Source organism: Henckelia pumila, chromosome 4 (assembly GCF_033568475.1).
Source record: "Henckelia pumila isolate YLH828 chromosome 4, ASM3356847v2, whole genome shotgun sequence".
In the NCBI taxonomy this organism is placed as follows: domain Eukaryota; kingdom Viridiplantae; phylum Streptophyta; class Magnoliopsida; order Lamiales; family Gesneriaceae; genus Henckelia; species Henckelia pumila.
In genome coordinates, this window is record NC_133123.1 from 76,551,945 (window position 1) to 76,567,206 (window position 15,262).

The 15,262-nt window shown below is 33.3% G+C and overlaps 2 protein-coding genes across 2 annotated transcripts; both read left to right on the forward strand.

Moving 5' to 3' along the window:
- Positions 1-805: 805 nt before the first annotated feature.
- On the forward strand, positions 806-3,785 carry LOC140864784 (putative late blight resistance protein homolog R1A-10). The gene is made up of 2 exons (XM_073269140.1): positions 806-3,470; positions 3,647-3,785. Exons 1-2 carry the CDS (start codon positions 857-859, stop codon positions 3,718-3,720), a joined length of 2,688 nt encoding a protein of 895 aa, XP_073125241.1. The 5' UTR covers positions 806-856; the 3' UTR covers positions 3,721-3,785.
- Positions 3,786-10,953: 7,168 nt separating this feature from the next.
- Positions 10,954-14,255, forward strand: LOC140864427 (putative late blight resistance protein homolog R1A-10). The gene has a single exon (XM_073268605.1). It carries the CDS (start codon positions 11,621-11,623, stop codon positions 13,964-13,966), a length of 2,346 nt encoding a protein of 781 aa, XP_073124706.1. The 5' UTR covers positions 10,954-11,620; the 3' UTR covers positions 13,967-14,255.
- The last annotated feature ends 1,007 nt before the right edge of the window (positions 14,256-15,262 follow it).

Here is a 15,262-nt window from a genome sequence, read left to right on the forward strand (position 1 = left end):
AAAACATGTACAATTATCAATGAATATTGGACAAAATTTTGTAATTACGTGTAAAATTATGTAATTATCGGTCAAACTTTTGAAATTAGAGGATTCATATGTTAAAATGCTAGAACAAACTTGTGAAATTAGTGGATCCATATGTTGCAACATGTACGATTATATGTCAACATTGGTCAAAATTATGTAATTACAGATAAAAATTATGTAAATATTGATCAAACTTGTGAAATTAGTAGCGAAAAAATTATTTGCCTACCTAATTTTTTTGACAAACAGAGCAGCTAAAAATACAAATAAATGCGTTACAAATAAACATGTATTATGGAATTGATAATCGGTGTAACCCATTATGTTTCGCATCCTGATTTTGATTTTTCTGCGTACCTATTTTCCGCGGCGCACTTTAGGTCTTTCCACAGCGCGCCGGCGCGCCGTAGAAGAGTGCTTTTCGCAGCACGCCTGTTGGGTCTGACAACTTGTGCATGGGTCTGGTGTCAGACCCAAGCACTTGTGTTTGGGTCTGACAAATTTTGGTCAGACTCAAACATGTGCATGGTCAGACCCAAGCACTTGTTTTTGGGTCTGACAGACCCAAATATGTGTTTGGTTAGACCCAAAATGAGGGAAAAAAAAGAAGGGAGAGAAATGAAAATGACAAGAGAATAATTTAAAATTAAAAAAATATGTTAAAATCTATAAAAATAGTTAAACTGAAGGACAAAATGGTAAATGAAGAGATCGAATCATTTTTCTTAAATAAATTAGAATCAAGTCCCTTTTCCCCAATTTTCCCTTCAATCATCCTTCTTCCATTGTTGAAGTCTTATCAAGCTTTCTCCAAGTCCTTTTAGTTATGGCATCCGCAGCTGTAGATTCTCTTAGCAAGCTCTTAAACCAGATCTTACCCAATCTTCAATCCTATTTCCTTCTTTGTCCCGGAAATAAGATGGCATCCCTCCATGACAACCTCGTTTTCTTGCAAGATTTTCTTCAAAATTTCCCGGAAAACAGTGGCGAATGGGATGCTCGAATCCGGGATGCTGCGGATCAAGCGAAAGATATAATCCAATCCCACGTCTCAAAGAAAGACGCAGCTCGAGACGAAGACGAGTTTGGTGCATTCCAACGTTGCATCGACGAAGTTGATTCGATCGTGGCAGAGGCCGCGAAAATGAAAGAAATTCCGGAGAAAGAAGATAATCTGCCTGCCAAAACTTCATCGGTTCCCAAAGAAACCATGGTGGGAGTGGATCAAGACTTGATTCAAATAAAGGATCGAGTCATGGGAGATGAGCAGAATCTCCAAATCATCCCGATCACCGGGATGGGAGGTATTGGCAAGACAACTCTGGCTAGAAATGTTTACGAAGATAAATCGACCGTCGACTTCTTCGATACTCGTCATTGGGTGACGATATCCCAAGAATATAGTGTCCCAGATATTCTTGGAAGCATCCTTTCTGTCAAAGGGGCAGAAGCAGAGTTTTTAATCGAACGTGTGTACAAAAGTTTAAAGGGTAGGAGATATGTTATCGTGATGGATGATATGTGGCATTCAGAAGTTTGGGTTAAAGTCCGAAGGGCATTCCCCGACGACTCTAACGGCAGTCGTGTGATTATTACGACGAGGTTGTCTGAGGTGGCCTTGAACATCGATTCTGACAGCCGCCTTCATCGGATGGGACTCTTGGATGAGGATCAAAGTTGGGCTCTGTTCCGAAGTAAGGCTTTTGCAGACGAGTGTCCTCCTAGCGGCCATATGGAAGAAATTGGCAAATCCATAGCGAGAAACTGCAAAGGACTCCCCCTCGCGATTGTGGTGATGGCTGGAATGCTTAAAGCTAACAAAATGAGAGAGTACTGGGAGAATATTGCAGAAAACGTGAACGTAGCATCCACCATAAATGATGATCGATACTCGAGAATCTTCTCTTTGAGTTACAGTAACTTGCCTCGTCACTTGAAGTCGTGCTTTCTATATATGGGAGTCTTTGCAGAGGATTACGAGATCCCTGTCAAAAAACTGATTAAATTATGGGTTGCCGATGATTTTCTGGAACCATCATCATCAGAATCTAAAAGCTTGGAAGAGTTGGCGGAGGAGTACATAAAAGATCTGGTCGAGAGAAGCCTCGTTTTGGTCGCGCGTAAGAGATCTAATGGCAGGATTAGATGTTGCAAGATCCATGATGTCTTGAGGGATCTAATCATTACAAAAGGTCGAGAAGAAAGGTTTGTTCAGCATTTCACCTACATGGAGAGAAGCAACATTACTCTTTCGAAACTGGTTGAAAGCCAACACCGCCTGATTATTCACACTGATGAATCGGGCTTCATAAAGACCAAAATTCGCAACTCAACAACAGTTCATACTCTTCTATATTTTGGCTCAAAAACCAGTATACTCTCCTCATTTGCTTCAAAGCTAACATCACTCAGGGTGTTGGACCAACTACTTGTAAATTCCAGGATTTTCCCCGACCAAATCTTCGAACTAGTTAACTTGAAGTACCTTGCTTTTACCTATGACAAAAGCGATAAATGCGCGATTTCTCCATCCATCTCCAAGCTACAGAATCTCCAAACCTTGATCATCCGACCGGGATATTTTAGTGCCGATAAAATGTGTGAAGTAATTCTGCCACTTGAAATTTGGAAAATGCCAAGATTGAGGCATCTCGTCCTGATGAGGAATACTTCCTTGAGCTTTCCCTATCGCGATGGGCTAGGTGGAACATACTCGGCTCTAGAAAACTTGCAAACCCTTTCGAATGTAATGAATTTCAAATTCACCAAGGAGACAGTGGAAGGCTTTCCAAACCTAAAGAAACTGAAGATCCAATACAATAGCATTGAACCTAAACACTGGGCAATGTTTGGGCTTGACAATCTTGTCTACCTGCAAGAACTAGAGGAGTTAAATTTCCGTTCCCTTCCTGGCTCCACACGTGAAGGTAGTAACCTTTCGGCTACAAATCTTGCCTTTCCACAGATGCTTAGGAAGCTCACTTTGACGCGCTCTGGAATCCCATGGGAGAAGATGTCGATGGTGGGTTCCTTGCCGAATCTTGAAGTTCTCAAACTGATGAAAGACTCATTCGTGGGTAAGGAGTGGGAACCAACCGAAGGGGAGTTTGTTGTACTAAAATACTTGGAGATGGAGAGCACAAACCTGAGGGACTGGAGGGTCGAAAGCGACCATTTCCCATGCCTCGAGACACTGATTATTCGATGGTGTCACAAACTGAAGGAGGTTCCATCCAGCGTGGGAAACATACCAACACTTGAGAGTTTAACAATGCATACTTGCAATTCGGAAGCAGAGGACTCCGTGAGCCTAATAGAAGCTGAACAACAGAGCCTGGGAAATGATGTGCTCAAAGTTTGGATACTCTATCCATCAGAACGAGTAGAAACTACATCCCAACAGAGGAGACGAAACCAGAGAGTTGCTCGACTGCGACGAGGTCGGCTGCATTCTTAATCTAGCTATTTCAATTTCTATACATATATACTAGAAATCATGTATGTGTGTTGTGTGTTGCAGGTGAAAACATGTATGTTAACAATTTTATTTGAAACAAAATTAGATGGCCAACAAAATGAAAATGACATTGATATTGTAAATTTTCACAATTCACAGACGTCAAGGTTCTCAAGATCTATACGTGTCTCTCCGGATTCGGAAGTCCGTCTTATCTGGTTCGGTCGATCTAAACCCCTATTGATCTCCAGGCCATTTATAAACGATTCGATATAGATTCTTCAACCTGATTTTCTTAATTAATGATCCCTTAACATGTTTTAATATTTAAGACTGTCTGTTTGAATACAAAAATTATTGGCTTAAAAAAGCATTTACATGTAGGGCTGATCAAATTTAATAAAAACCGCCCAAACCGACCGAATCGAACTGCACTACACCGCTATGTTCAATTTTTTGATCAAAACCGCAGTTGAAAAAAAAATAGCAAACTGCGTCGTATATTATGGTGTGGTGGCAATTTTAGAGAAAAACCGCATCGGCCGCACCGCATAAATAAATAAATAAATTGTTTTAAAATTATTTATGATATATATTTTGTTGATCAAAATTATTTATGATATATTAATATAATCATGGATATCGTTTATATAATTTATTTTAAATTCAATAGAGTGATTCAAATTAAACATTACTATGTCTATATCTAATTATAATATCATAATATTGATAGAAATTCAAAAATTATGTAAAGAAAAAAAACTATATTATCATAAAAAAAAATTTCTACTATTTTCTTTTTCAAAAAAAGTTTTGTTTTGCCTTTCTTATAATTTTTTTTTAATCTTGAACGTTGACAAAATATGAGGAGATTTTTATACATTTTCTTTGAGAATTTGTTTATTTATTTTCATGTATTATACCTTGAAACTCGAAAGTAATTTTCGATGGAACAATAAATTTGAGTTATAAGATTCCATGATTAAAAACTTGACTATTGTTTTATGTCATTTATTTTTTTAATGATTTAGAATTTTTTATTATATTTTTAAAATAATCTTTATATTTTCATGTCGGAATGAACAAAAATATATTATAAAATTCTTTAAATATTTTTATATCAATTTATATTTTTTTTGGTGTTATTGTATTCATATATTATGTATTTTTTGTCTACTTGATGATCCTTCTTCTTTATTAAAAAACCCCTAAACCGCCCGAAACCGTCCAAAACCACCCCAAACCTCATATCTACATTTACATGAAAAACCGCGATTAGAAACTATCTTTGAAACCAAATCGTGCATAGCAATTCGGTTTGAATTTTATGAAAATACCGCCCAAACCGCACAGTGATCACCCCTATTTACATACGTCCAGCTTTTTAAAGTGCTTTTATTAAAAAAAAGCAGAAACAATTTTAGTATTTGGATAAATGTTAAAAAGGTGATTTTTTAAATTAAAACAGAAGCAGAAGCCAAAAAAAATCAAAATTTCTGGCTTTTAAAAAAACATTTATTTGGGCTTAAATAAGTGATTTTTTTTAAAAAAACGACTATTGTAACAAAACACGTAACTTTTTAAGAAAAACACTTTTTTAATAGCTTATAAGTTGTTAGGTCTTATTTTAAAATAAGTTGTTAAAGTGTTTGGATAAACTTATTTTAAACAACTTAAATATTTTGATGAGTTTGGTATTATAAGATCTTTTTATTAGAAAAATTACCAAAAAAGATATAATACTATTAATGTAATGTGAATAGATATATATATAAACAAACGAAGTAGTTTTGCATTTTTATAAATAAATTTTAAACTTATATATATATATATATATATATATATATCTATATCTATTTTATATTTAAATTTAGAAAAACTGGAGAAATAAATTAAATGCCAAGATATGAATCATTCAGTATCATATAAATTATATTATCGCTAACCATTATAGTTTATTGTGTATATATTTGTTGTTATGAGGAAAAACAATAAATTTTTGATAAATATTTTGAATAAGAATAATATAATAGGGAAAAGTGACAACCTTCGTTTTTTTTTAAAAAAAATTATTATGTTTTTTTTAAAGTAAAATTTATTATGCTTTGAGAGTTGAGACTATTGATGTGGGGAATTAGCCGGGAAGAGATGATGTGGGATGGGGAAGCGGCATAGAGAGATTAGAGTGTAAAAATATTTGGAGGATAAGATGGAAATTAAAAAAAATAAAGAGGGATTTTTTGGGAAAGAAAATTATTAAAATAATCTCATTTGGAAAAAAGTAATATCTCTTTTACTTTTTAAAAAAACAGTTTATAAGCGGTCAAACATCTTATTTTCACAGATTATAAGTTGTTTTTAAAATTTTTTACCAAACATATTTTTGGAGCTCAAAACAGCTTATAGTCAAACACCCACTTAATTGCATAAAATAAACTCGGATAACTACAAATACTAAGGATTATGACCAAACTAATTATTTAGATGTTTGATTAATAATTTATTAGAATTTTTTATAGTGGTCAATACCAAATGTAATTAAGTCCATATAGCCTCAAGCCCACAAGATTCTCCAAAAATTTATTTATAAATACTCTCATGTGCTCGTTAATCTATTAACATGACCAAGATATTTAACTAATAGATTATTACATTATTTTACCGTATAAATAGTATAAATTATAAAATAATCATAATTTCCATTTTGATTATTTTTATAATTGTTAAAAAGACAAGATCCTTGAATGGACTGAAACTCACGATATACATCTTCGATTACAAAGAAGAAAATTTATTGAACACAGACTAAAGGAAAGCCTTCTGCGAGCCTACATAAGGCTGAGAAGAATAAAGTTCGATCCAGCAAGCTTGGATGTATTCGATCAAACCGCCGCATTGAGTCAACTAGAGGGTGATGCTCTTATGATGACTTCTACTATTGAAATGATGAGAAGGGATTTCCCAGCTGAGGACTCATCTGTGAAACCAGCTCAATCTCTTTCATCTGACGATTGTTCTGATCCAGAAAATTTTGATCCGATCATCAATGAACACTCTGATGATCATGATTCACCTCTTTCATCTCCTACCGTATCAAAATCTCCTCCAAAAGAAACTCAGAAGACTGACCCTGGTTTTGAAAAACCCTTGGCGGATCAATATTTCATTAAAGAAATTTTGTCTGAGATTCAGACTGAAGAACCGATTGTTGATCAAACAATGACTGACTCTCACATTGAATGTCACTGTTCTGAATACATAATCTTTCAGGTTGCTTCCATTGAAATTTCAGAACAGTTAATGGTTTCCAATTTCTCTGAGAAAATCATTTTTGATCCAGATACGGCAATCGTTCCCTTTATTCTACCTGCAGAACAAACTCCAAATTCATCTGCAGAATTTTTGAAGACTGGTTTAGAAGGAAGTGTAGGGTTGGATCTTCCTCCTATCTTCAAGGTACTAAGGATTGATCCGATCCACACTTTATTCAAGCTGATTACTTTTTTATTCAAAAAAAGACTGATACTACCAACTGCAACATTGTCTGAGATTTCTATATCAGATCGAGTGACAACATCTGATATTATGGAAAATATTGTTTCTGAGTCTGCTGTTATCACTCCGCCACTTCTTCAGATATGTGATTTTGCCTTTTCTGAAGATACTGCTCCTTCTTCTCTGCATCAAATTGATGACAAGCCCAACCAATTCCTATCTGAATCTCTCAATCAACTGTTCAATCTAGTGACTGAATTGCAGACAGAACAAACTCAAACGACTACAGAATTGAGAGACTTCAAGGCAAGTATGCTAAAGATTGTAAAGGATATCTCTGAGTCTGTGCTACAAGTACGAAGAAAACAGACAGCAGAATATTCAGATATTCTTCGAAGACTAGATAGCATACAAGCTTCAAATGAAACCACAATCAAAAGCTTCATGACACCTTTGGTACCCAGCTAACGGTCATTCTTGATCTACTATCTGAAGCTGGTGATGCCAAAAAGGGGGAAAAGGCTATCTCGTCTAAAGCTAAGGGAAAGGGAAAGAAGTAACATATCAGAGTAGGACAAGCAGATCAAAGTTTGATGATTTTTTACGATTATTAAGTTTTGACATTTATTTTGTCACAAACGTCTATTCTATCTATGAAAGAATACTTTTGGAAAGTCTTATTGATCTGGCTATTGATAAAAGTAACTTGGTTTTGACATCACCAAAAAGGGAAAAATTGTTGATGATTAAATTACAAGTTTTGGTGAGATCAGATCAAACAAAATCAAGTACTAAAATAAATAAGATCTTAAAGAAAAGGAAATTGGACCTCAGATCTATCAAGAACTAAAAGACTATTACAGATCGAACTCAACAAAGTTGATTCTAATATCCAGATCAAGTTTTCGGTAAAAATTGATGTTCCGGATAAATCGAGCATTTGCTCTATGTTCTCCTCACCAAGAATTACTTCAATAGATCAAATGACCATTCCCTAGAAGAACCATCCAGATCAATCAAAATACGAAGTACAAATCATATTCAGATCATCTACTTATACTTTACCCAGATCAAGTGTAATAACCATCAACCCAAATCAGATCAAAAAGACGGACGAAAGCATCGGTTGCAGAAGTTGTTGAGCTAGACGACAAAAGCATTTATTGAAGATTTAAACATTGGCAAGCTTTCCTTAAAGTCAAGATTTGTGAGCCAATTTATGAGATACGTTGGCGGCTCATTCTCAAAAGATGTTGGCGGCTCACTGGCTAGTCTTTGAAACTATAAATAAGCGATGATTCAAAGATTCAAGGCAGAGTGAACAATACGAGAAATCAAGAACTAAAAGCTTGCTCTTCAATTCATCCGAAAAGTCAACAAGTCTTCACTCAATATTTCAACTCAGAAATTCATCTTACCAGATAAAAGTTTCGAAGCCGTGAGTTGGAGAAAAATATCAAGATCGATCGAGCTCAAAGAAATTCATTATCAAAGAACGATCCAAATCAAAGTCTCAAAGCATATTGTGTTGCTTCCTTTTGTAACTCAAAGCAGAGTGTTTAATCTGCTTAGAGAGAGTGTTGCTAGGAGTTCCTCTCATAGGGTTGATTGGATTGGATTTGTACAAAGTATTGTATAAATCAAAGTCTTCTAGTGGAATCTTTCGGGAAACAGAAGAAGAGGAGACATAGGAGATTCAGCTCCGAACTTCCAGAAACAATTTCTTGCCTTATACTTTTACTTACTGCACTTACAATATTTGATCTGCCTTAGTTTATTTAAGTTCAATCTGCAAGAAATATTCTTCCGCATGATATTATCAGATCTTTCGAGCAGAACAAAGTGTTAAGCAAATTAAATCCTCTGTCTGATTTTTACGAATCAGATCGAAGCATTGATTAAATTTTAAAAAAATGTAGTCATCTCTTCTACACTGTTTTTCGATCCTAACAATTATTTTTAATAAGGCTGCCATAATTAAGAAAGAGTAACTTGGTTGTATGTGACTATCCTAAATTATTTTATTAATTAAGGTTTTGTTTTATTGGTTGAATGTTCAATATATTTATACGCAAAATAGTTAATCATATGTGAATAAATTTTTTAATTCCTCAAAGACAGTGGATAATATAAAATTGTTATAAATTAGAATATAATATTAAATAGTCTTTAAATATTGGTTTTTAAAATATATGTTTATAATTTGAATAATACATGTGGTTTTAGAAGTTTTCTTTTGTGATTCTTCTGCTCTAGATAAGCACATCTCGAATTCAAGCTCAAATCACACCTGTAATATGGGCAATTACTTTATATAATTTTAATTTAGATCAAGATTGTATATGTACTCTAAAAACAAAATACATGTGGTCTTTGTTCCAGAAACAAAAACCAATATAATCGTATTTAATTTTAAATTATTATTAATTATGTTTATAATGAGAACATAGAAAAAATGGTACTAAGAAAAAATATTATTTTATGGGTTTATCAATTTATCAGCATTACATTTCTTACCCACTTTTATATTGTCCAGTTGATTGAAACGAGCTTCTATTTTCCTTTAAAAAAAATATATAAATAAATTGAGTTATTTGTACCAAACACCCCCGTAAAATATTAAAAATGCATACTTCTTTCCTGTGAAATTTTAATAGGCATCTTCAACCCTGACCTTTTAAAAAATTAGCACACTCGCCCCTTCAGATGAGTGATTGTTGCGCATGCGCCTAGCACACTCGCCCCTTCAGATGAGTGATTGTTGCGCACGCGCCTCTCATGCGATTGGGCAAAGATTTTGATATTTTTTTTGCACCAAATACCCCTGTGAAATATTAAAAATGCATATTTGACCCCTTTAAAAATAATTTTTAAATTTATTCAATCCATAATATAAAATTTTTATTAAAATCTAATTATAAAATATTTAGCAAACACTTTTCGTTTTATTAATTTTATTTTTAATTTTAAATTTATTATGATTATATATTTATTTTCTAAAAAATATAATTATTTTATCTTGTTATCATTATTTTATTAATTTTTCTTCTTTTTTCCAACTTTTCGATTAAAAATGCATTCATAAACGAGATTTAAATACCTAAAAGCACCAAAATATTAAATCAAAATGATAATTTTATGCATATTACTTTTTAATTTAGGATTATAGATTTTTGAACCAAAATCTAAATTTTTTAAAATGCAATGCAGAATTTGCATTAAATAATAATACACAATATTTATTAAGATCTAATTATAAAATATTTTTCAAAAATTTTTAATTTTATTTATTTTTATTTTTTAATTTAAATTTATAATTTATAATTAATTTATTTCTAAAAAAATTATTACTTTATCTCGTTATCATTATTTTATCAAATCACTTCGTGTTTTCAACTTTTTCATTAAACATGATTCATAAATAAGGATTTAAATATCGAAAAATACCAAAATATTGAACCAAATGATAAGTTCATTAATGTTACTTTTTTGATTTAGAATTATATAAGCATGTTATTTTTTTATTATTTATTATAAATTGTGCAATGCATATTCTCGAAAAATTTAGATTTTGGTTCAATAATATATAGTTCTAAATCGAAAAAGCAATATGTTTGAACTTATCGATTTAGTTCAATATTTTGGTACTTGAAATTATTTAAATACTTGTTTATGAATGCATGTTTAATGGAAAAGTTAGAAATAAGAAGAAAGTTTAATAAAATAATGATAACAAGATAAAATCATAATATTTTTTAGAAAATAATTATATAATCATAATAAATTTAAAATTAAAAATAAATTAATAAAACAAAAATTGTTTGCTAAATATTTTATAATTAAATTTTAATAAAAATTGTGTATTATGGGTTGAATAGATTTATAAATTATTTTTACAGGGTCAAATATGCATTTTTAATATTTTAAAAAGATATTTGGTGCAAAAAAAATATCAAAATCTTTGCCCAGTCACATGAGGGACGCGTGCGCAACAATCATTCATATGAAGGGGCGAGTGTGCTAATTTTTTAAAAGGTTAGGGTTGAAGATACTTATTAAAATTTCACAGGAGAGAAGTGTACATTTTCAATATTTAATAGGGGTGTTTGGTGCAAATAATTCTAAATAAATTACTTCTAGAAAGTAGTCAAGTTGTTTTTTTTTTTTTTTTTTTAAGTTTTAAATGACAATAATAATATAAAAAAATTAAAACGTATTACAAGTTACACGTCAGCCTACCTGATTCAATCATCTTCTTCCATTGTTGAAGTTTGACCAAGCTTTCTCCAACTCTTTTAGTTATGGCATATGCAGCTGTAGCTTCTCTTACCAAACTCGTAAACCAGATCTTCCCCAATCTTCAATCCTATTTCCTTCTCTGTCCCAGAAAAAAGATAGCATCTGTCATCCCTCCATGACAACCTCGTTTTCTTGCAATATTTTCTTCAAAATTTCCCGGAAAACAGTGGCGAGACCATCAGCGAATGGGATGTTCGAATCCGGGATGCTGCGGATCAAGCGAAAGTTATAATCCTATCCCACGTCTCAAAGAAAGACGCGGCTCGAGACGAAGACGAGTTTGGTGCATTCCAACGTTGCATCGACGAAGTTGATTCGATCGTGGCAGAGGCCACGAAAATGAAAGAAATTCAGGAGAAAGAAGATAATAATCTGCCTGCCAAAACTTCATCGGCTCCCAAAGAAACCATGGTGGGAGTGGATCAAGACTTGATTCAAATAAAGGATCGAGTCATGGGAGATGAGCAGAATCTCCAAATCATCCCGATCACCGGGATGGGAGGTATTGGCAAGACAACTCTGGCTAGAAATGTTTACGAAGATAAATCGACCGTCGACTTCTTCGATACTCGTCATTGGGTGACGATATCCCAAGAATATATTGTCCCAGATATTCTTGGAAGCATCCTTTCTGTCAAAGGGGAGGAAGCAGAGTTGTTAATCGAACGTGTGTACAAAAGTTTAAAGGGTAGGAGATATCTTATCGTGATGGATGATATGTGGCATTCAGAAGTTTGGGTTAAAGTCCGAAGGGCATTCCCCGACGACTTTAACGGCAGTCGTGTGATTATTACGACGAGGTTGTCTGAAGTGGCCTTGAACATCGATTCTGACAGCCCCCTTCATCGGATGCAACTCTTGGATGATGATAAAAGTTGGGCTCTGTTTCGTAGCAAGGCTTTTGCAGACGAGTGTCCTCCTAGCCGCCATATGAAAGAAATTGGGAAATCCATTGCAAGAAACTGCAAAGGACTCCCACTCGCGATTGTGGTGATGGCTGGAATGCTGAAAGCCAACAAAAAGAGAAAGTACTGGGAGAATATTGCAGAAAACGTGAACGTAGCATCCACCATAAATGATGATCGATACTCGGGAATCTTCTCTTTGAGTTACAGTAACTTGCCTCGTCACTTGAAATCTTGCTTTCTATATATGGGAGTCTTTGCAGAGGATTACGAGATCCCTGTCAAAAAGCTGATTAAATTATGGGTTGCCGATGATTTTTTGGAACCATCATCAGACTCTAAAAGCTTGGAAGAGTTGGCTGAGGAGTACATAGAAGATCTGGTCGAGCGAAGCCTCGTTTTGGTCGCGCGTAAGAGATCTAATGGCAAGATTAGATATTGCAAGATCCATGATGTTTTGAGGGATCTAAGCATCACAAAAGGTAGAGAAGAAAGGTTTGTTGGGCATGTCAACTACATGGATAAAAGCAAAATTACTCTTTCGAAACTGGTTGAAAGCCAACAACGCCTGATTATTCATACTGATCAAGCGGGCTTCAAAAAAACCAAAATTTGCAACTCAACAGTTCATACTCTTCTATATTTTGGCTCAAAAACTAGTGCACTCTCCTCATTTGCTTCAAAGCTTACATCACTAAGGGTGTTGGACGAACTACTTGTAGATTCCACGTTTTTCCCCGATCAAATCTGCAAACTAGTTAACTTGAAGTACCTTGCTTTTACATATAACAAAAGCGATAAATGCGTGATTTCTCGATCCATCTCCAAGCTCCAGAATCTGGAAACCTTGATCATCGAACGGGGCGGTCTTCCTGCGGATTATATGTGTGAAGTAATTCTGCCACTGGAAATATGGAAAATGCCAAGATTGAGGCATCTCGTCCTGATGAGGAATACTTCCTTGAGCTTTCCCTATCGCGATGGGCTAGGTGGAACATACTCGGCTCTAGAAAACTTGCAAACCCTTTCGAATGTGATGAATTTCAAATTCACCAAGGAGACAGTAAAAGGCTTTCCAAACCTAAAGAAACTGAGGATCCAATACCATAGCATTGAACCTAAAAACTGGGCAAAGTTTGGGCTTGACAATCTTGTGTACCTGCAAGAACTAGAGGAGTTAAATTTCCGCATCCATGCTGGCCCCGCACGTGTAGGTGGTAACCCTTTGTCTACAAATCTTGCCTATCTGCAAGAACTAGAGGAGTTAAATTTCCGCTTCCTTGCTGGCTACGCACGTGTAGATGGTAACCTTTGGTCTACAAATCTTGCCTTTCCACGGAGGCTTAGGAAGCTCACTTTGAGGCGCTCTGCAATCCAATGGGAGAAGATGTGGATGGTGGGTTCCTTGCCGAATCTTGAAGTTCTCAAACTGATGAAAGACTCATTCGTGGGTAAGGAGTGGGAACCAACCGAAGGAGAGTTTCTTGTACTAAAATACTTGGAGATGGAGAGCATAAACCTGAGGGACTGGAAGGTCGAAAGCCATTATTTCCCATGCCTCGAGACGCTGGTTATTCGATGGTGTTACGCCTTGAAGGAGGTTCCATCCAGCGTGGGAGACATACCTACACTTGGGAGAATAACATTTCATAGTTGCAATATTGAAGCAGAGCACTCCGTGAGGCTAATAGAAGCTGAACAACAGAGCCTGGGAAATGATGTGCTCAAAGTTTGGATAGTCTATCCATCAGAACGTTTAGAAACTACATCCCAACAGTGAAGACGAAACCAGAATATTGGTGGGACTGGACGACAAGGCCGGATCAGAGAGTTGCTCGACGGCGGCATTCGCGAACTGTTCCAACTTCATCCTTGATCTAGCTATTTCAATTTATATACATATATACTAGTGTGTTTTTTACACACACATATATACTAGCGTGTGTTTTTTCAAGTTCATTTTATTTGAAACAAAATGAAAATGGGGAATGGATCCCCTACTGTGGCCCTTGCCACAGTAGGGGGTGCTGTGGTGTTAAAACGACACCACAGCACTATTTTCCTTTTTTTTTTATTTTTTTTATATAGAATTTGATTTGATTTGATTTGTCTTTTGTTTTCTTTTTTTACCTTTTTTTAATACAGTTTATTTTTTTTTTTAGTTTTTTTATATTATCAATTTTTTTTAATCAATTTTTTAATTATAATTTATCATTTTACAATATATATTATAATAATACATCAACTAATAAAATATGTCAATATGAAAACAAAAATAAATAATTATACGTTTTATAATAAAAAATGAAATAAAAAATGAAAATAAGCTAAAAAAATTTTAAAAAAGAAAATTTTGAGAGGGTATAAAAGAAAGATGAAAACTAAAAGTCCAAAAAACTAAAATTTAAATAATATATATAATTTAAAGAAGAAAATTGTGTAGTAGTGCTAAAAAATTATCAGTATAAAAGTATATATATACTAGTTTATTTTTATTTTTTTTTAGTTTATATATTTTAATTTTTTTTTTACACTTTATGACTTTTTGTTTTGTTTTGTTTTTATTTTTAATACATTATAATTTTTTAAAAATATATATATTTTTATATATATACTATTTTCTTTTTATCTTGTCAAATTTTATTGTGTAATTTTTTTTTTATAATTTAACTTTTATACTGATAATTTTTAGTACTACTGCACAATTTTCTTCTTCTATTCATTTTTAAAAAAATTATAACAGGAAATGAGAATATTTAATATAAAAAGTTTGATTTTTTTTATCATTTGCATTTCAGTTTTTTTCTAATTGTTTGATTACCGAGCTTATTTATTTTTGAAGTAAAACATATAATTATTTATTTATAATTCCATATTGACATATTTAATCCATTGATATATTATTATATTATATATTTTAAAAGAATAAATGTTAACAAAAAATTGATACAAGAAAAATTGACAATATATAAAAATTAAAAAATTAAACTGTATTAAAAAAAGATAAACAAAAAGAAAAAAAACAAATAAAATAAAATCAAAATATATATATTAAAAAAATGGAAAAATGGTGATG